At 39.3% G+C, this 16442-nt stretch overlaps 1 protein-coding gene across 4 annotated transcripts in view; it reads right to left on the minus strand.

The window, feature by feature from the left end:
* Positions 1 to 1978: 1978 nt before the first annotated feature.
* The window catches only part of LOC108697217 (cadherin-23), a 599373-nt gene continuing 584909 nt past the window's right edge, over positions 1979 to 16442 (minus strand). For 3 of the 4 annotated variants that reach the window (XM_041571124.1, XM_041571125.1, XM_041571126.1), the window contains 5 exons: positions 13994 to 14034; positions 8957 to 9017; positions 6660 to 6789; positions 6444 to 6566; positions 1979 to 2956 (listed from right to left, as the gene is read on the minus strand). In XM_041571124.1, coding sequence (XP_041427058.1) covers positions 2639 to 2956; positions 6444 to 6566; positions 6660 to 6789; positions 8957 to 9017; positions 13994 to 14034 — 673 coding nt within the window. In that variant the 3' untranslated portion in view covers positions 1979 to 2638. Of the gene's footprint in view, positions 2957 to 4368; positions 4483 to 6443; positions 6567 to 6659; positions 6790 to 8956; positions 9018 to 13993; positions 14035 to 16442 lie in introns of all 4 variants that reach the window. The other variant, XM_041571128.1, reaches the window with a different exon arrangement.

Raw genomic sequence — 16442 nt, forward strand, 5'->3', positions numbered from 1 at the left:
ATCCAGCAGTCAATAGATTTCAATGAAGAAAAAAAAAAAAAAGTCTTTCCAACATTCGTTTTTATCTTGTTGGACCCAGCATGCAACATTCACATCAGTATTGTGTATGATGGAAAAGTAGTTTACCGGTATGTATCATTATATTTTGACCCATGTGACACCATCCGACTTGTTGATCCGACACCATCCTACAAAAGTGCTTGTGGAGTTTAGCACTAAAACTGGCCATAGATGCACTGATAATATCGTACAAAACGTATAGTCGTACGTCATTTGGTGCAAGTATGGTGGGAAATAAACTGACTGATCGCGGCAGAAGACTTGGCTATATGGCAGCGGGTCAATCGGGCTGGCAGGAAAATTTTAGGCACCTGAACATTAGCCATTGTTGTAGAATTCTTTTTCTACCTGCCGATTCAGCTCTACAAGTGTATATTGAAACAAATGATCTTTCTTGGTACGAGAGTAATTGTTACGTCAATGGCCACCTTAAGGAAGCATGAGCCCCACTGCAACCAACACTTGCCCTTTCTATCTGTGGGCCGTACTGGTCTTATCACTGACTTCTTCCACACCAATGTGTGGCTGACTTGCCACTATTTACTAGTGGCAAATCAGCTGCATATGGAGGTGCCAAATACTACAGGATCCCGTAAAGGGGTAGTTCACCTTTAACTTTTAGTATGATTGTGATATTCTGAGACAATTTGTCTTCATTTTTTTTTTAATTATATAGCTTTTTGTGTGTTTCAGTGTACCTTAGAAACCAGGCAAGCAGTGGTATGAATAGGAGAGGGCCTGAATAGACCGTAAAATTGTAGGCCCCAGAGCAATAGACCTTGGGGCAAATTCACTAAAGCGCGAAGCGGTTAGCGCAAATTCACTGGACTTACTCTATCGCTACTTTGCCCCCTTACGCCAGGCGAAGTTGCGCTATGGCGAAGGGATGTAACTACGCTAATTCACTAACTTGCGCATTTTACTGAACGTTACCTCTTGCGCCAGACTTGCCTTCGCCACCTCAGACCAGGCGAAGTGCAATAGTGTAGATAGGGCTTGCTTTTTTTTCGAAGTCCCAAAAATGCTGTCGTCTTTTCCTTTTTTAAGGGTGATAGGCTGAAAAAGATCGTAAATTTTTGTTGGGGTACCCTCATCCCCCCCTACCTTTCCTAACATATGGCAACACAATGATACAGTGGGCACATGTGTAGGGCAATAGAACAACTTTTTTTTATGCTTTAAAGGTTTCCTCGGCTTGTGTAGTGTAGTGTAATGTAGTTGCTGCAGGATATACGTCCATTATATTTTAACTTTGCGCCGTATGCAAATTAGGCAACACTAGCGTAACTTCACTTTGCCTGACGAAGTAATGGTAGTGCAATTTCACTACCGTTCGCCTCTCTGAATGCAATTTTGCATTTTAGTGAATTTGCGTAGTGCTGTCGAAACTATGCCTGGCGAAGTGCGTCGAAGCCGTCGCTGGTGCAACTTCGGATCTCAGTGAATTTGCCCCCTTGTCTGCTGAGGTTAGTGACCCGTGTTCGAAAGCTGGAAAGAGGCAAACGATAAGAGTAAAAAATTCAAAAGCTATCAAAAATAATGAAGTCCAATTGAAGAATAGGGACAGTCTATAACTTACTAAAACGGAAGGAAAAGTGAACAACCCCTTTAAAGGAACACCTCCTCAAGGCAGGCATTTATTCCAGGGTTGCAATGATTTAATAGCACTTGTCTGTGGACAGGCATAACCACATTTGGATTCCTTGGCCAATTTTAACCATACCGTCTGCATATCTGGTTATGTATCAGCTCAGGGTTCAATTTTTACAGATTATCCTGTCAATCCAGATGTTTTAATTGACACCATTTGGGTTTGGACCTACTGAATGGAACCAATACTGTATTATTTTAGCCATGTTAACAGATCATTTTAGGACCGTGTTATTGAGATGCAGTTACCCAGACAAAAGCATGTAGGCAAAGTGATCCAGTCATTTTATCTGTTCTCACCCTTTTCACAACATAAAAAAAAAATCAATAATCACCAAAAAAATCCCACAGACTTAAAAATGAACATAAAATGCACACAAAGCTCAGTTGGAGCTCCTGTAAATGCCGTCTTGAGACTTGCATACATTTGGTAAGCCAGCACTACAGAAGCGAGTTCTTGGGAAAAGTCCAGGAGATGTTGCTGTGTGACCTCAAAGGCCTAGAGGCAGTGTATTCTTTAAATGTTCTTTTTTCTTGAGATCGGAGGTTATGCTACAATCCAAAGTCTTCCACTGCCGGCAGAAAGGAAATCTTAGTACTGAGCCATTTTTGGCATCTCTCTCTCTGTTAGACAGCCCTAATTTGTATCATAAAGGCAAATTCCTCAATGCCATGCCCTTTTGCTATGATTTTAGTCACCACTCCTAGATCTTTGACTTATTACCAGAAATCCCAGTTTCCCTGATTTAGTTTAATGTGAAAACAGTACTTCTATAGAAGCTCTAAACATCAGGCAGAACAGACCGGGAGCCCATTAGGGGCCATCAGGGCCAGGTGCTTGTGCTTCATTGAATCTTTCCTTTGTGCTTTGATGCCTTGTGTTGGTTCAGTACATTCCTAACTGCTAGACCAATGAGGCCACCTCTAGTCATAACTCTGTAATCTCCAGGGCACCTTCCACGACGGTGTCTCTGAGCTTGTGCATGGGTGTTGACTTGGCAGACTCAGTGCGAGCATTTCTGTCATTGAAAGCACCATTATCTGCATTCAGTGTCTCCAAGGATCGGCCAAAGCCTTTCTGGTCATCTTCAGGCAAACTGTTGATATCAGAGGTGAGTAGTGTCCCGGTACTACCATGGACCACATGAATGCCGTCTGGTCCCTTTAATTCCACTGGCTGCTTGTGTTTGAAGCGGAGAGAGCCATGTCTTGGGCTTTGTTCTTCATCTTCTTCATTCTGGATCAACTGTAATATAATGTTGCAGTTTAAGTTATATTGGAAAACTTAAAATGATAAAAACTAGAAGATTTACTGCTTTTATGCTATAATTACATGAGGCAAGTGCTTGTGGAATCATTTTATTTCAATGACAGCCATTGTGTTCATTTTAGTGCACAATCTCACACAGCAAAACCTGGATGGGGCTTGATGACAAATGCTATGTCATTAATTTGATGCTTAAAGGGATACTGTCATGAAAACTTTTTTTTTTTTTTTTCAAAACGCATCAGTTAATAGTGCTGCTCCAGCAGAATTATGCACTGAAATTGATTTCTCAAAAGAGCAAACAGATTTTTGTATTTAATTTTGAAATCTGACATGGGGCTAGACATTTTGTCAGTTTCCCAGCTGCCCCTAGTCATGTGACTTGTGCTCTGATAAACTTCAGTCACTCTTTACTGCTGTACTGCAAGTTGGAGTGTTATCACCACCCTCTCTTTCCCTCCCAGCAGCCTAACAACAGAACAATGGGAAGGTAACCAGATAGCAGCTTCCTAACACAAGATAACAGCTGCCTGGTAGATCTAAGAACAGCATTCAATAGTAAAATCCAGGTCCCACTGCGACACATTCAGTTACATTGAGTTGGAGAAACAATAGCCTGCCAGAAAGCAATTCCATTCTAAAGTGCTGGCTCTTTTTGAAAGCACACGAACTGCCTTCCCCCTGCCCTCCACCGGCTAAAATGAAAATCGCCTGCGGCAATGCACTCGCGGAGGTTCGATTTCCAAAGTTGCGACTTCGGAAAACAATGTACCGCGTGTGCATTGCCGCAGGCGATTTTCATTTTAGCCAGTGCAGGGCAGGGGGAAGGCAGTTCGGGGAGATTGTCGCCCCGAAGAAGAGGCAATTTGTAGCTGGGGTGACTAATCTCCCCGAATATGCTTGTGTGGACTGACCCTTACCAGGGCAGAGTTGGGGAGGCAGGAAGTAGGTGGGGCAGGAAGTAAGTGGGAGGATGGAGATTGGAGGGCGCTAGGCCCCCCTAAAGGTTTTTTGTAGGGGGGCCCAGTGCACTATAGTTACATCACTGGTTACCATAAACAATACCTCTAAACATATTACATGGTAAATTATTATTATCTATTACAAAATGAACCCCCACCCCCTTTTGGAATGCTTGAGGTATCATTGTATGCTCTTTAACCAATCAGTAAGAGGAATAGAATCTGTGCAGGACAGTAGGAGTATTCTCACACAATAACACTCTCCACTTTAGTTGCTGACCTGTTATAAAGAGATTGTGTTTTAACACAAAGATTGGAGTTGAAGCAAATATAAGGTTAGAGACTTGTATAGAAAGCACTCCATGCACACACAGAGGGGCAACAGTAGCAGGCCCAGGGCCACCTGCACATCACTGCAAGCCATTCTACCTCTGTGACTGAGGACTCATCCCCAGTACTGGTGGTGGCTTTATGAACCATCCTCTGGGCTACCAACTTTTTCAGCCTCATATAATCATCCAACACCACTTTCAGCAGAGATCCCTGTGTGAGTTTAACAGCAAGGTTAATTCATTATGTTCATATAACCGTTGTGGGTTTTATCACTGCAAAACTCTATTGATAAACACCTTTGGTGCATTAAAATGCCTGATGTATCCATATGAATAATGAGGTTGATCTTATGCAGCATTAAACAATGCCTCTCTTTGAAATATGAACATTTTGGGAATTAGCTAATCTAGCAACAGGAACACCAAAAAATAAAGGTCTTTTAAAGTAATGAAACTATAATGTACTGTTGTGCTGCAATGGTGCAACTGGTGTGTTTGTTTCAGTAACTTTACTATAGTTTATAAAATGTGAGTCTTAGCAATTGTATTGCATCACAATGATCATGGGAAAGATGAGTTATAGACCACGGACAGCTGTAATTTTTTTCAGTTTTTATAGTTTTCTGTTTCAAAGTATTGCAGCAGGTCTCTGAGAACCATTTTGCAGACCTGCACCCTCCCCACTGAATACAGAGCTGCTTAATTTAGCAACACTGTATAAGCGCTGTATTCATGTGGGGCAAAAGGGAAGAACCCCCCTCTTACCCATCCTTAACTTTCATATCATTCAGACACCAAGTTAGTGGGGGTGGGAAACCAGACGCCTAGGTGACTCTTCCATTTCCAAGCACGAAAACATGTTTCCACCCCCATGAATACAGCACTGCCTGCATTCTGCAACACTGTATTCATGAGGGAAGGGAGTTATATATGCATCCTACCGCCTACCCATCCCCTAACTTGTGGGTCATTCAGACTAGCAGGTTTGGAAGGGGTGGAAGGTGCAAGCTGCAACAGGACCCTGTACTTACTAATAGGCCTCCCAGGGAGAAAACAAACACTGCTCCCACTTTGATCATTGTTCCCTTTATAGATGCCCAGTTTTCAAATGGCACATAGCAGGTTGTCTACAGATATATCCAATTAAAAACCAACCAACTTTATTGAGAGTTTTTAGGAAAATTTCCTACATTTAAGGGGTGATTTACTAAACTCTGAATATATATTTTATATAAAAAAAAAAAACCACAACCAAACTCTCAAGCACGCTTTAATTAATTGGTTCGGGGGAAAACCCGAAAAAATGGAACGAAAAACCAAATATTCCGATTTTTTTGGACTTTTCTATCATCTCGATTTTTGCCTGAAATCCCTGAATTTTTCAGATTTTCGGGATAAACTCAATATCTTCAAATTGAGACTCATGCTTTCCCATTGATTTATGCAAGACCTCGGCATGTCTGAAATGGCAGATTTTTGGGTTCAGGCTCTTTGCAGCATCGGGGTATAATCAATCTTAAAAAATTCACGAAAAATACTAGTTTTTGCCCCAAAAAGTAAAACCAGATAAATTTGACCCCCTTAATTTTTTATTTTAAGGGGCAGATTTACATAGGGTCGAATATCTAGGGTTAATTAACCCTCGATATTCGACTGCCGAATGTAAATCCTTCGACTTTGAATATCGAAGGATTTAGAACATTTCCTACGATCGAACGATTTTAATCCATCGATCGAACGATTTTCATTCGATCAAAAAATTGTTAGGAAGCCTATGGGGACCTTCCCCATAGGCTAACATTGGCCTCGGTAGGTTTTAGGTGGCGAAGTAGGGGGTCAAAGTATTTTTTAAAGAGACAGTACTTCAACTATCGAATGGTCGAACGACTTTTAGTTTGAAACGCTCGATTCAAAGTCGTAGTCGAAGGTCGAAGTAGCCTATTTGATGGTCGAAGTAGCTAAATTCGAAATTCGAAGTATTTTTTCTTCTATTCCTTCACTTGAGCTAAGTAAATGGGCCCCTTAGTCTTTGTATATGTTTTCTGCATGAAAATGGCTGGGTTAAGGCATATTGTATTATGTAGTGAATATGGGTTATCTTTGTTCTATTGGACATTTCTAAGCACAAGTAAAATAATTCCAATATTTTAATCACCATTCCCCTTATGTTACCTTTATGGGTCCCTCACGCATAATCTGGCCCAGTTTAGCTATGTTGTCATACTCTTGTATTGCAGCTCTGAGGTAGCGATCATCTTCAGGTTTAGAGGCAGTTGGTTGACGGCCAAATGTACCCTAACAGGGGGAGAAGAACAATCACAGAAACCTTTTGAGCACCTCTACTTTAAAGGACCGTGTAATTAACTGACTACATTGACCTTAATTTACATGAGTTCTTGCTGGACTGTTCCAGAGGTCTGTGATATCACTCAGGTTCTCTGGTAAATCATCTTCATGCTCTGCTTGTGCTGCTAACTCCATGTTTCTGCAGAATGGGTCCAGCCATACAGGATTTGCCCTATTCAAAAAGACAGATATCACGCACCATCATTATTACACAGACCATGAAATGAGTACAAATGTTATATTGTACTGAGCTCAAGCTTCAGTATAGTGATTTACTTGCTCAATATTCCAGCATTGTGATTAATAAATATTAAAAGTGCAATTTAAGAAGACAACTATATTCATGATACAAAAAATGTGAACTGATAATCACTATTCTTTTCACTATTATTATTATTCTTGTGCGTTATGGAATATACTGGTTAATCCTAAATATTTATACATTTCACTTGAGACCCTTAAGAATGTTAGCTGTCCACAGAAAACAAAAGTACTCGTGTTGTATAAATAAATCATCCTCCAGCTAATCCTTTATATAAACCATTCAGGGATTAGTAACAACAATTACAGGCACAATCCATATCCAGCAATCCTTTGCATAGCAGCGTGAGATAAAAGTTAAATATATTTAGTTGAAATCTCATCTGTGAAAACACTTATGAGAGAGTGCAAAGGTGCCACCAGCCTTACATCAAGCTGCACACTCAGATGCCCAGACACTTGGGATTATATTTATCAAAGAGTGAAGTTAGAGATCACCACAGTCCTCTAGAGTGAAATTCCACCTCTCTCCATACATTTTTATGGAATTTTGAAAGGCGTATTTATCAAATGGTGAACTTTCACTTTCATCCATTGATAAATACTCTTTTAAAAATTCCCATAGAAAAGAATGGCTGTGGCAACCTCTAACTTTACTCTTTGATAAATATACCCCAAGGTCATTGAAGCTCACACCATCTCCATTTACATTTATTAATAGAACTTATTTTAAAGGAGAACTAAACCCTAAAAATGAAAAGGGCTAACATGCCATATTTTATATACTGAACTTATTGCACCAGCCTACAGTTTCAGCTTCTCAATAGCAGCAATGATCCAGGACTTCAAACTTGTCACAGGGGGTCGCCATCTTGGAAAGTGTCTGTGACTCTCAAATGCTCAGTGGGCTCTGAGCAGCGGTTGAGAAGCTAAGCTTAGGGGTCCTCAAAAAGTATCAAGCAGAAAATGAGGTTGGCCTGTAATATAAGCTGATGCTACAGGGCTGGTTATTCAATTCTGATGCTAATTGCACTGGTTTCTGATTAATAATCATCCTTATATTGTGACATTTATATTCTATGTGTACTGGAAATTGGGAGTGGGTTCTTTAAGCTCAGTAAGTGACAGCAGCACAGAGCATGTGCAGTGAAACAGTAGAAAAAAAGATGGGGACCTACTGGGGCATCTTTATGGGCACAGATCTTCCAAACCATAATGTACAATAACATCTTTGGTTAAGCTTTAATTCTTCTTTAAGGCCAAAATGCAGCCTGTGTATGGGGTGACAAGCAAGTCTCACGAACAGGGTCGGACTGGCCCGGCGGGAAACCGGGAAAAAACACGGTGGGCCCCGACCCATCATGGGCCTCCCGCCGGGTCAGACCCCCAATCGTGGTATTTAGGGGGAAAAAAGCCCGAGTGCCACGCCATTTGCGCATTAGCGCCACCACCGCAGCGTCTGCACATGCACGCTGGCGTGGAACACAAGGAAGGGAGCGCACGGCACGGTGCGGCGCAGCAAGGGGGCGGGGGCCCTGGATAGCAGTCCCCCCAGTCCGACACTGCTCACGAATTTCACTGAGTACATAGGGCAGTAGAGGGTCAAGTCAGTGTTGTTGTTTTTTCCCCAGCAGAGACACAATGCTGTGTGTGACATTATGCAGAGTGAAATGTAAGCAGTAATGCCCTGGGGGCATCTGTAACAGCCTATATGTGGCAATTCCACTCCTTGAGATAGTGGCCCTAGACTAGAGAACTTGGGCTGAAGCTGGCCATAATAACTTTGAGGCAGGTATAAAAACCTGTTAGGGGATGGACTGCATCAGCTTGTTGATCTGCCCTCTCTCAAATACGCCAATCTTTAAGCTAGGCCGATATTGGCCCCTACTGCAAGCAGTATCCTCTGGCTTCTGCTTCTTCATGTTCCTAACCCTTGTATCAGCTCACGTCAAAGCAGACACAAGTGTTAGGGATACTAAAGGAGAAGGAGGATACTGCTTGCGGTAAGGGGTTTGAAATAAAACTGCTGATTAGCCTAAAACTATTTTCCTTGTAGTTGTACAACAGTAGCCACTTACCCTTCAAAGGAATATTTATTTGTGTTGGGCATGTCAAGAATGTCCATGAATCCTCTGTTTCCTGCAAAACAGTCATACAGATAACACTTATACAGTTCTGCTGATATTTTACTGTAATTCATCGTTAGCGTAAAGAGGTTGTTCACCTTCAAACACTTTTTCCAGTTCAGTTGGTTTCAGATTGTTCAGCAGAAATAAAGACTTCTCCAATTACTTTCTATTTTTTATTTCTGATTGTTTTTCTAATATTGAAGTGTAAAGTTTCATTGTTCACCTTCTAAAGCAGCTCTCGGAGGGGGGGGTCGCTGACCCTTTTACTGTTCAAAATTGATACATTTAATTGATAATAGTTACGTGAATCAAAGTTTCAAACCAAATGAGTTCTCCAGTTCGACAACAAAGAAGGTTCTCTCCAACCCCCCCCCCCCAAAAAAAATATAATTTCCAGAAGGATGTGGCCGATCGTACCTCAAAAAAAGGAATATGGAGAAAAAGCAATAATAGTGCAGCGTTCTTGGATATATTTACACCTCAAACGTGATTGCAATCACACATTCTCAGTGAATGCCAAAATACCAAGAAAGTTAGTGTGAGTGAAAATTCTCATACATACTTAAAACACCATCAGGTAAAGTGCTTATGTGCTAATTAGAAGAGAGATTTTAAAAGGTAGTGGTATACCCACACAGTTTTAATCACCATTTTCAATAGTTGATCATACTCACAAACGTTCAAATAAGAACTTGCAGAATTAGATTATCCTCTCAGGTCCTCCCTTGTGGACATAAATAAGAGTGGCATGTGCGGAAAACGTTTAAAACAGCTGTAATATAAATATGTTGCACTTACAAAATTTCTCTTTTAAAACACCTTTAAAACAACGCGCTGCGTCCTTTCTCCTTCGGATCCAATCTTTTGAAAGACCTCGAGATTTCTCCAGCGCTTTTTCGCCTATGCGCAAAAAGTTCAGTTTCTGTATCTTTGAGATTTCCCTGGTGTTCTTTCGGATCGTTCGATCGGATAGGAGAACATATTAACAATATAAAAAAGGGTTTTAATAACCTTGTGTCCAAGCATTTTGCTGAAAAACACAACAAATCAGTAATAGGGCTAAAATGGTGCGGTATAGAAAAAGTTAAGCCACATTGGAGAGGGGGCGATCTAACCTACAGTACGTTGCAGCGAGAAAGTTGGTGGATACACAAACTCAAGTCCCTATCTCCAAATGGTTTAAATGTTGATTTGAATCTGCGGGCTTTTCTGATGTAATATATTTGAGTATTTTTATTTATGATTTCAGGGGTAAATATATATCCACTATAACGAAAGAATGTGATTTTTAGGAGTTATGTTTCCTGAAAAATAAATGTACCCCATTGGAGAGAAAAGTATAGGTATTGAGAGTCCATCTGGGAAGCTATGTCTTATTTTTATACTGCTAAGATGTAACTTGTGTGCTCTAGGATAATGAGTAAAATATTTGGGACACAAACAGTTTTTGGTAAAGTTTGGACGTTTTTTGGTAAAGTTTGGACATTTTTTGAACATGTGGACATTTAAGAGTGGACAGAGAGAAAAGACCACCATTTCTCTATGAGGAAGCCTTTTCGGCGAAACGCATCAGAGGTGACGATAGTGGACGTAACCACGCACATGCGCACTAGGACTGAAAGAACACCAGGGAAATCTCAAAGATACAGAAACTGAACTTTTTGCACATAGGCGAAAAAGCGCTGGAGAAATCTCGAGGTCTTTCAAAAGATTGGTCCGCAGGAGAAAAGACGCAGCTTGTTGTTTTAAAGACATTTTTAAAGAGAAATCTTGTAAGTGCAACATATTTATATTAAAGCAGTTTTAAACGTTTTCCGCACATGCCACTCTTATTTATGTCCATAAAGGAGGACCTGAGAGGATCTAATTCTGCAAGTTCTTTTTTGAACGTTTGTGAGTATGATCAACTATTGAAAACGGTGATTAAAACTGTGTGGGTATACCTCTACCTTTTAAAATCTCTCTTCTAATTAGCACATAAGCACTTTACCTGATGGTGTTTTAAGTATGTATGAGAATTTTCACTCAAACTAACTTTCTAGGTATTTTGGCATTCACTGATAATGTGTGATTGCAATCACGTTTGAGGTGTAAATATATCCAAGAACGCTGCACTATTATTGCTTTTTCTCCATATTCATTTTTTTTGAGGTACGATCGGCCACATCCTTCTGGAAATTACATTGGTATGTTTGTCCCTGCTGAGCAGAATCCCTGAGTATTATTAAAGGCAGCTGTTAGAATTGATACAATAGTAACAATAAAACTGAAAAAAGAGTTTAGAACGTGAACAACCCCTTTAAAAAGTAATTGTGACACCTTGTTCATTTTTAAATCAGTGGTGGGTGGACAGAGGGAGAATAAAGATATATAATAGGATTTCCCAAAAAATCAAAATCAAAGCAAATTAAAAGTACAAAATCATTAATTAGGACACAAAAAGATGGCCTATTGGGGCACTATCTCATAGGCTAATGGCACACCCCTGTCCAATCAGGAGACACTTACATCAAAAAACACCATCATTAAACCAATCACATTCGTAAAAATGCTGTAATGCAAACTGGCAAGAAACACTTCTTTCAATGTGTAGGATACCAAGTAAATGGATTATATAGTGAATAAAGTACCCCCTCTTGTAAAATATAAGGATATTATAAGTTACCGAGGAGTTTCATGACCATATAAAAACACGAGGCCGAAGGGGGTACTTTATTTATTATAATACACATATATATATATATATATATATATATATATATACATACAGAGAAAGGGGGAAAAAGTTGATCAAGAGAAACTAATTATACAAAGTGTATAAAAACAAGTTAATAAACCAAGAGGGTTGTTTAAACTGATGAACATAAACATTCATGAACATATTCACAATATGTGAAAGGATTGACATTATTAGTATACAGACTGTAAACTGGTTTGGATGCAACTTATATTCATGAGGATATTTACTGTATATATCGAGGTATTAGCAAAAAGGCATACACAAGTTGGTAACTTTTTTTGATACAGCTCTACCAATAAACTGGTAATATATTGAAATAATATGGGGACCAAAAGTAGGAATACAGATACCATGGTGACAAAATAATTAAAGAACTTGTTTGGAATACTATATTGCATGGTGTCAGAAGTCATATAAATAAACATGTTAAGTCAAAGTCACCATTGAGACCTAGGGGTTTCCTTTTTTGAAGATAAAAGATCCATTTTCTTTCTAGTCAAAGTAGTCTAAAGGTGGCCATAGATGCACTGATAATATTGTATTGTATTCAGTGTGTGTGTATAGTGGGAGACGAGCCGACCGATATCGGCAGAAGACCTGGATATCGACTCATTGATTGGACTGGAAAATTTTGATTGGGTGCCTTTGAAGGCACCAAAACATTGCCCATTGTTAGTTCTGAATCGTCATATACAGGTAGAATTCTATTGTTTCTACCTGTATATCTGATGAGTCAGCTCTACACGTCTGTATTGAAATGAATGATATTTCTCGAAAGATCTTTTCCAGGAAAGATCATAATTGTAGCATGCATGACCACCTTTAGAGTGGTGTCCCCTTTCCTAATTCCACTCGTGGAGTCCCCTTCCCTAATTCCACTCACTACTATTACTGTGAAAGTTTTGTAACGTCACTTCCACCGCAAGACTTAGGGGCACATTTATCAAGGGTCGAATTTCAAAGTACAAAAAACTTCGAAATTCGACCATCGAATTCGACGTTTTTTCAACAAATTTGGCAATCCTGCTGTCGAATAAAATCGAACGTTTCCAACGATTTTAGCGATCGATCGAAGGATTTTTATTCGACCTCTAAAGACTTAAAAAATGGTTGTATAAGGTCCCCATAGGCTAACATAGCACTTTGGCAGGTTTAATTTGGCGAAGTATTGAAGTCAAAGTTTTTCTAAAGAGACAGTACTTAGATTATCGAATGGTCAAATATTCGAACGATTTTTACTTCGAACCGAAGTAAATTCGAAGTCATAGTATCCTATTCGATGGTTGAAGTATCCAAAAAATTACTTTGAATTTCGAATTTTTTTACTTCGAAAATTCCCTCGAATTCACTTAGAAACTTAGAAAATCTGCCCCTAAGTGGTTATTTACTAAACTCCGGTCTGGATTTTTGCCATCTAAACACCTTTTTAGGTTTTCCTACCTTTTAAAGGTTAATGTAATGAATGCATTTTGTGTTGTAGTGCATTATATTGTCTGTTACTATTAGATCCTGCTTAATCTCATTTTATGGGTAAGCGGTCTATGAGCTGGAGACTAACAACTACTTAAAGGAGAAGGAAAGATACCGAAGCAATTTATTACCAATATATTAGCCACAATAATGCCAGCTATATCACTATATTTATTCTGTAGAATGCTTTACCATACCTGAGTAAACAGCTCTAGAAGCTCTCTGTTTGTTTAGGATATCAGCTGCAATATTAGCTTGGTGTGACATCACTTCCCGTCTGAGACTCTCCCTGCTCTCTGGGCTCAGATTACAGCGGGGAGGGGAGGGGGAAAAAAGGAGGGGGAGAGAGGAGCAAACTGAGCATGCTCAAGCCCTAGCCCTGGAGGTTTATGCTGAAATCATGAAGTCTGACACAGAAGTCCATGTATACACAATAGAAGAAAAGAATTGCTGTGTTTGGTTTGACAGAGGACTCAGATCATCATTACATTGAGGGTTTACTGGTATATTTATATACTGTAGACCTTCCTGATAAAGCTTACTTAATTTTAGCCTTTCCTTCTCCTTTAAGGAAGCTTCGCTCTCTCAGTTTTGATTATTAATCAATGTTATGTAGAAGACATGAGGCATATCAAACCTTCTCTTCTAAGGAGCTTTTTGTACTATGGAGTGTCTCTTAGTTCCCTGTGCTTCTATCAAGTGAAACATGCATGATTGTGTAAGTGAACTTTACAACACATTCTTTAAGGGAATCATAAATAAAAAAGAGAACTTACCAGTGGAACCAGCCACTACTGCTTTCAGTTTTCGCTTGTGTCTGCAAAATATAATTCTGTTTTGTAAGTGAAACAGGAACTGCGCTCTCAGTGGAGTAGAACTGATACTTGCTAATAATGCTTAGTGGTTAAAATATATGCAACATTTCCACTAAGTACAAGCATGTAATATTGCATCCAATTTGCTCAGATTTAAGCCATTATTTAGTAACATGGATGCTGTATACACCTAAACCTGGCAACAGGTGCAAGCATTTTTCATACATTGTGGTCAGTTTCTGACTTGACTTGAAGTTTTCCCCTCCAAAATGATTTGAGCATTCTGATTGCAAACCAAGCTCCAAGTCTAAAGAACAGACCCTGCAACTGCAGTAGGGTCGGTCCAATATTCAATATATTTGAATGAGTATGGGATCACCACCCAAAGCTGCTTTCAGTTTTTAGTGAAAGAAAATGTCATTCTAAACAACTTTTCAATTTACATTAGTATATGTATGATTTGGCACTTTATGCCACCCTGAGGTTGCCTAGTAGATTACGTCCCCCTCGCTTACCTTTTTAGCATCTGAGCTGGTTGAGGAGTTCTGCATCACTATTGCAGAGAGTGAAGCAGCTGAAATTCTGATTTAAAAATCATCATTTGATGATTAGGAGGTTATTTATCAAAATCAGAATTTCTTTGATTTTTTTTCAACTAGAATCCACAATTTGACCATATTTTTTATTACAAAAGCACAATTTAATTTGATCGGTTGAAAACTCGATAAAATCGGGCGAAAATCCAAATCGTGCTTTTATCTGAGGTTTTTCTTGCCTTTTCTCTGAAAAGCCAGAATTTTTTGGATTTTTGCCCAAAATAGTCGGATTTTTGGGCTAATTCCGGCGCAGACCACAGAAAATTAGGATAGGGACCTCTACCATTGACTTACATACAAACTAGGCAGGTCTGAGATGGAGGATTCGGATGTTTGCAGTTTGAATTTTTTTTTCCCCCATTAAAAATTCAAATTTTATAGTAAAAAAACTCAAATGTTTCGAGTTTTTAGCATTCAGACTTTTATAAATAATCCCCTAAATATTACCAGGAGTTGCTTTTTGCTGCCCCTGGTAACTTGCTGATCACTGCCTCTTGTAGAGAGTTTCTCAAATTGCCTCAGGGCAGCAGCGTCCCTGGTACTTATGACTTCCAAGTTAGTGTTAGGGCAGGGGCATACAAAGCTACTGGGGGAGATTAGTCGCCCAGCAACAAACCGCATCTTCTTTGGGCGACTAATCTCCCCGAACTGCCACCCCGCTGGCTAGAATCTAAATCACTGGCGGGATGACACTCGGAGCGGTTCGCTTTCCGAAGTCGCCCGAAGTTTCCTTTCCCAGCGGGGAGGCAGTTCTGGGAGATTAGTCCCAAAGAAGAAGCGATTTGTCGCTGGGCAACTAATCTCCCCCAGTAGCTTTGTGTGCCCCTGCCTTAAATGTAATTACTATTGCAATATCTGCCTGGCAGCTTTTATTCTCTGCATTACTAAAACATGCCAGCTAATTAACAGGCCAGGTTTCAAAAGTCAAAAGCATAGGACAGAAAGAGAGAAACAGATACATGCTTTCAATTGCAATAAAGGGGTCATTTACCTAAAAAAAAACATTTTTTTTGTGTAGTGTAAGAATTATATTTTTTGCAAAATATTATTCTTAGCAGCTTTTTAACATAGATCAGTTGGTTGTAAAGTTACTTGTGAATGTAATTTAGAGGCCCATTTATCGGTCCAAATTTATCTCAATATTTTGTAAAAAAAACCCACTCGCAAATCCTGTTTTTTTTTCTTTATTTATTAATACACTTTTCAGAAAAAAATTTTTGTGCGAAAAAACTTGAAAAAATCATGAAAATGAAGCGTCAGAATTTATTGGATTTTCCATCCGAAAAGATTTTTTCCTATTTTTGGTGGAAAACCACTAAATCTTCGTATTATTGCACGAAACCCAGTGCAGATCAAAAAATCTTTGGGACTTCTCCCATTGACTTATATGTAACCTCGGCAGGTCTGAGATGCTGGATTTTTTGATTCCGACTTTTTCCAGAAAATTCGTGTTTTTTTCCACTAAAAATGTGGGTTTCATACAATGTGGGTTTCATACAAAATTTTTTTGGGTTTGTTGCATTCGAAGTTTGGTAAATAACTCCCTTACTGTTGAAAGCAATCTATGTCTGTTCTTTTCTGTCCTTTGGGTATAAATCCAACATTTGGCTCGCAACATTGTTTCAGGAGTCAGAGCCAGGAGTGCACAGAATGTAAACAAACAGACGAATACTGTTTTCAGTAGACATCACAAATATCTTTAAAATCATTGCAAAAATGTGTAATTATTGTACATTGGAAAGTTTCATAGAATTACAGCTTCTTTCACTATGAAACATTTAATTACATTTATAAATAATTATAAACCAATTAAA

This window comes from Xenopus laevis, chromosome 7S, assembly GCF_017654675.1.
Source record: "Xenopus laevis strain J_2021 chromosome 7S, Xenopus_laevis_v10.1, whole genome shotgun sequence".
Lineage (NCBI taxonomy): Eukaryota > Metazoa > Chordata > Amphibia > Anura > Pipidae > Xenopus > Xenopus laevis.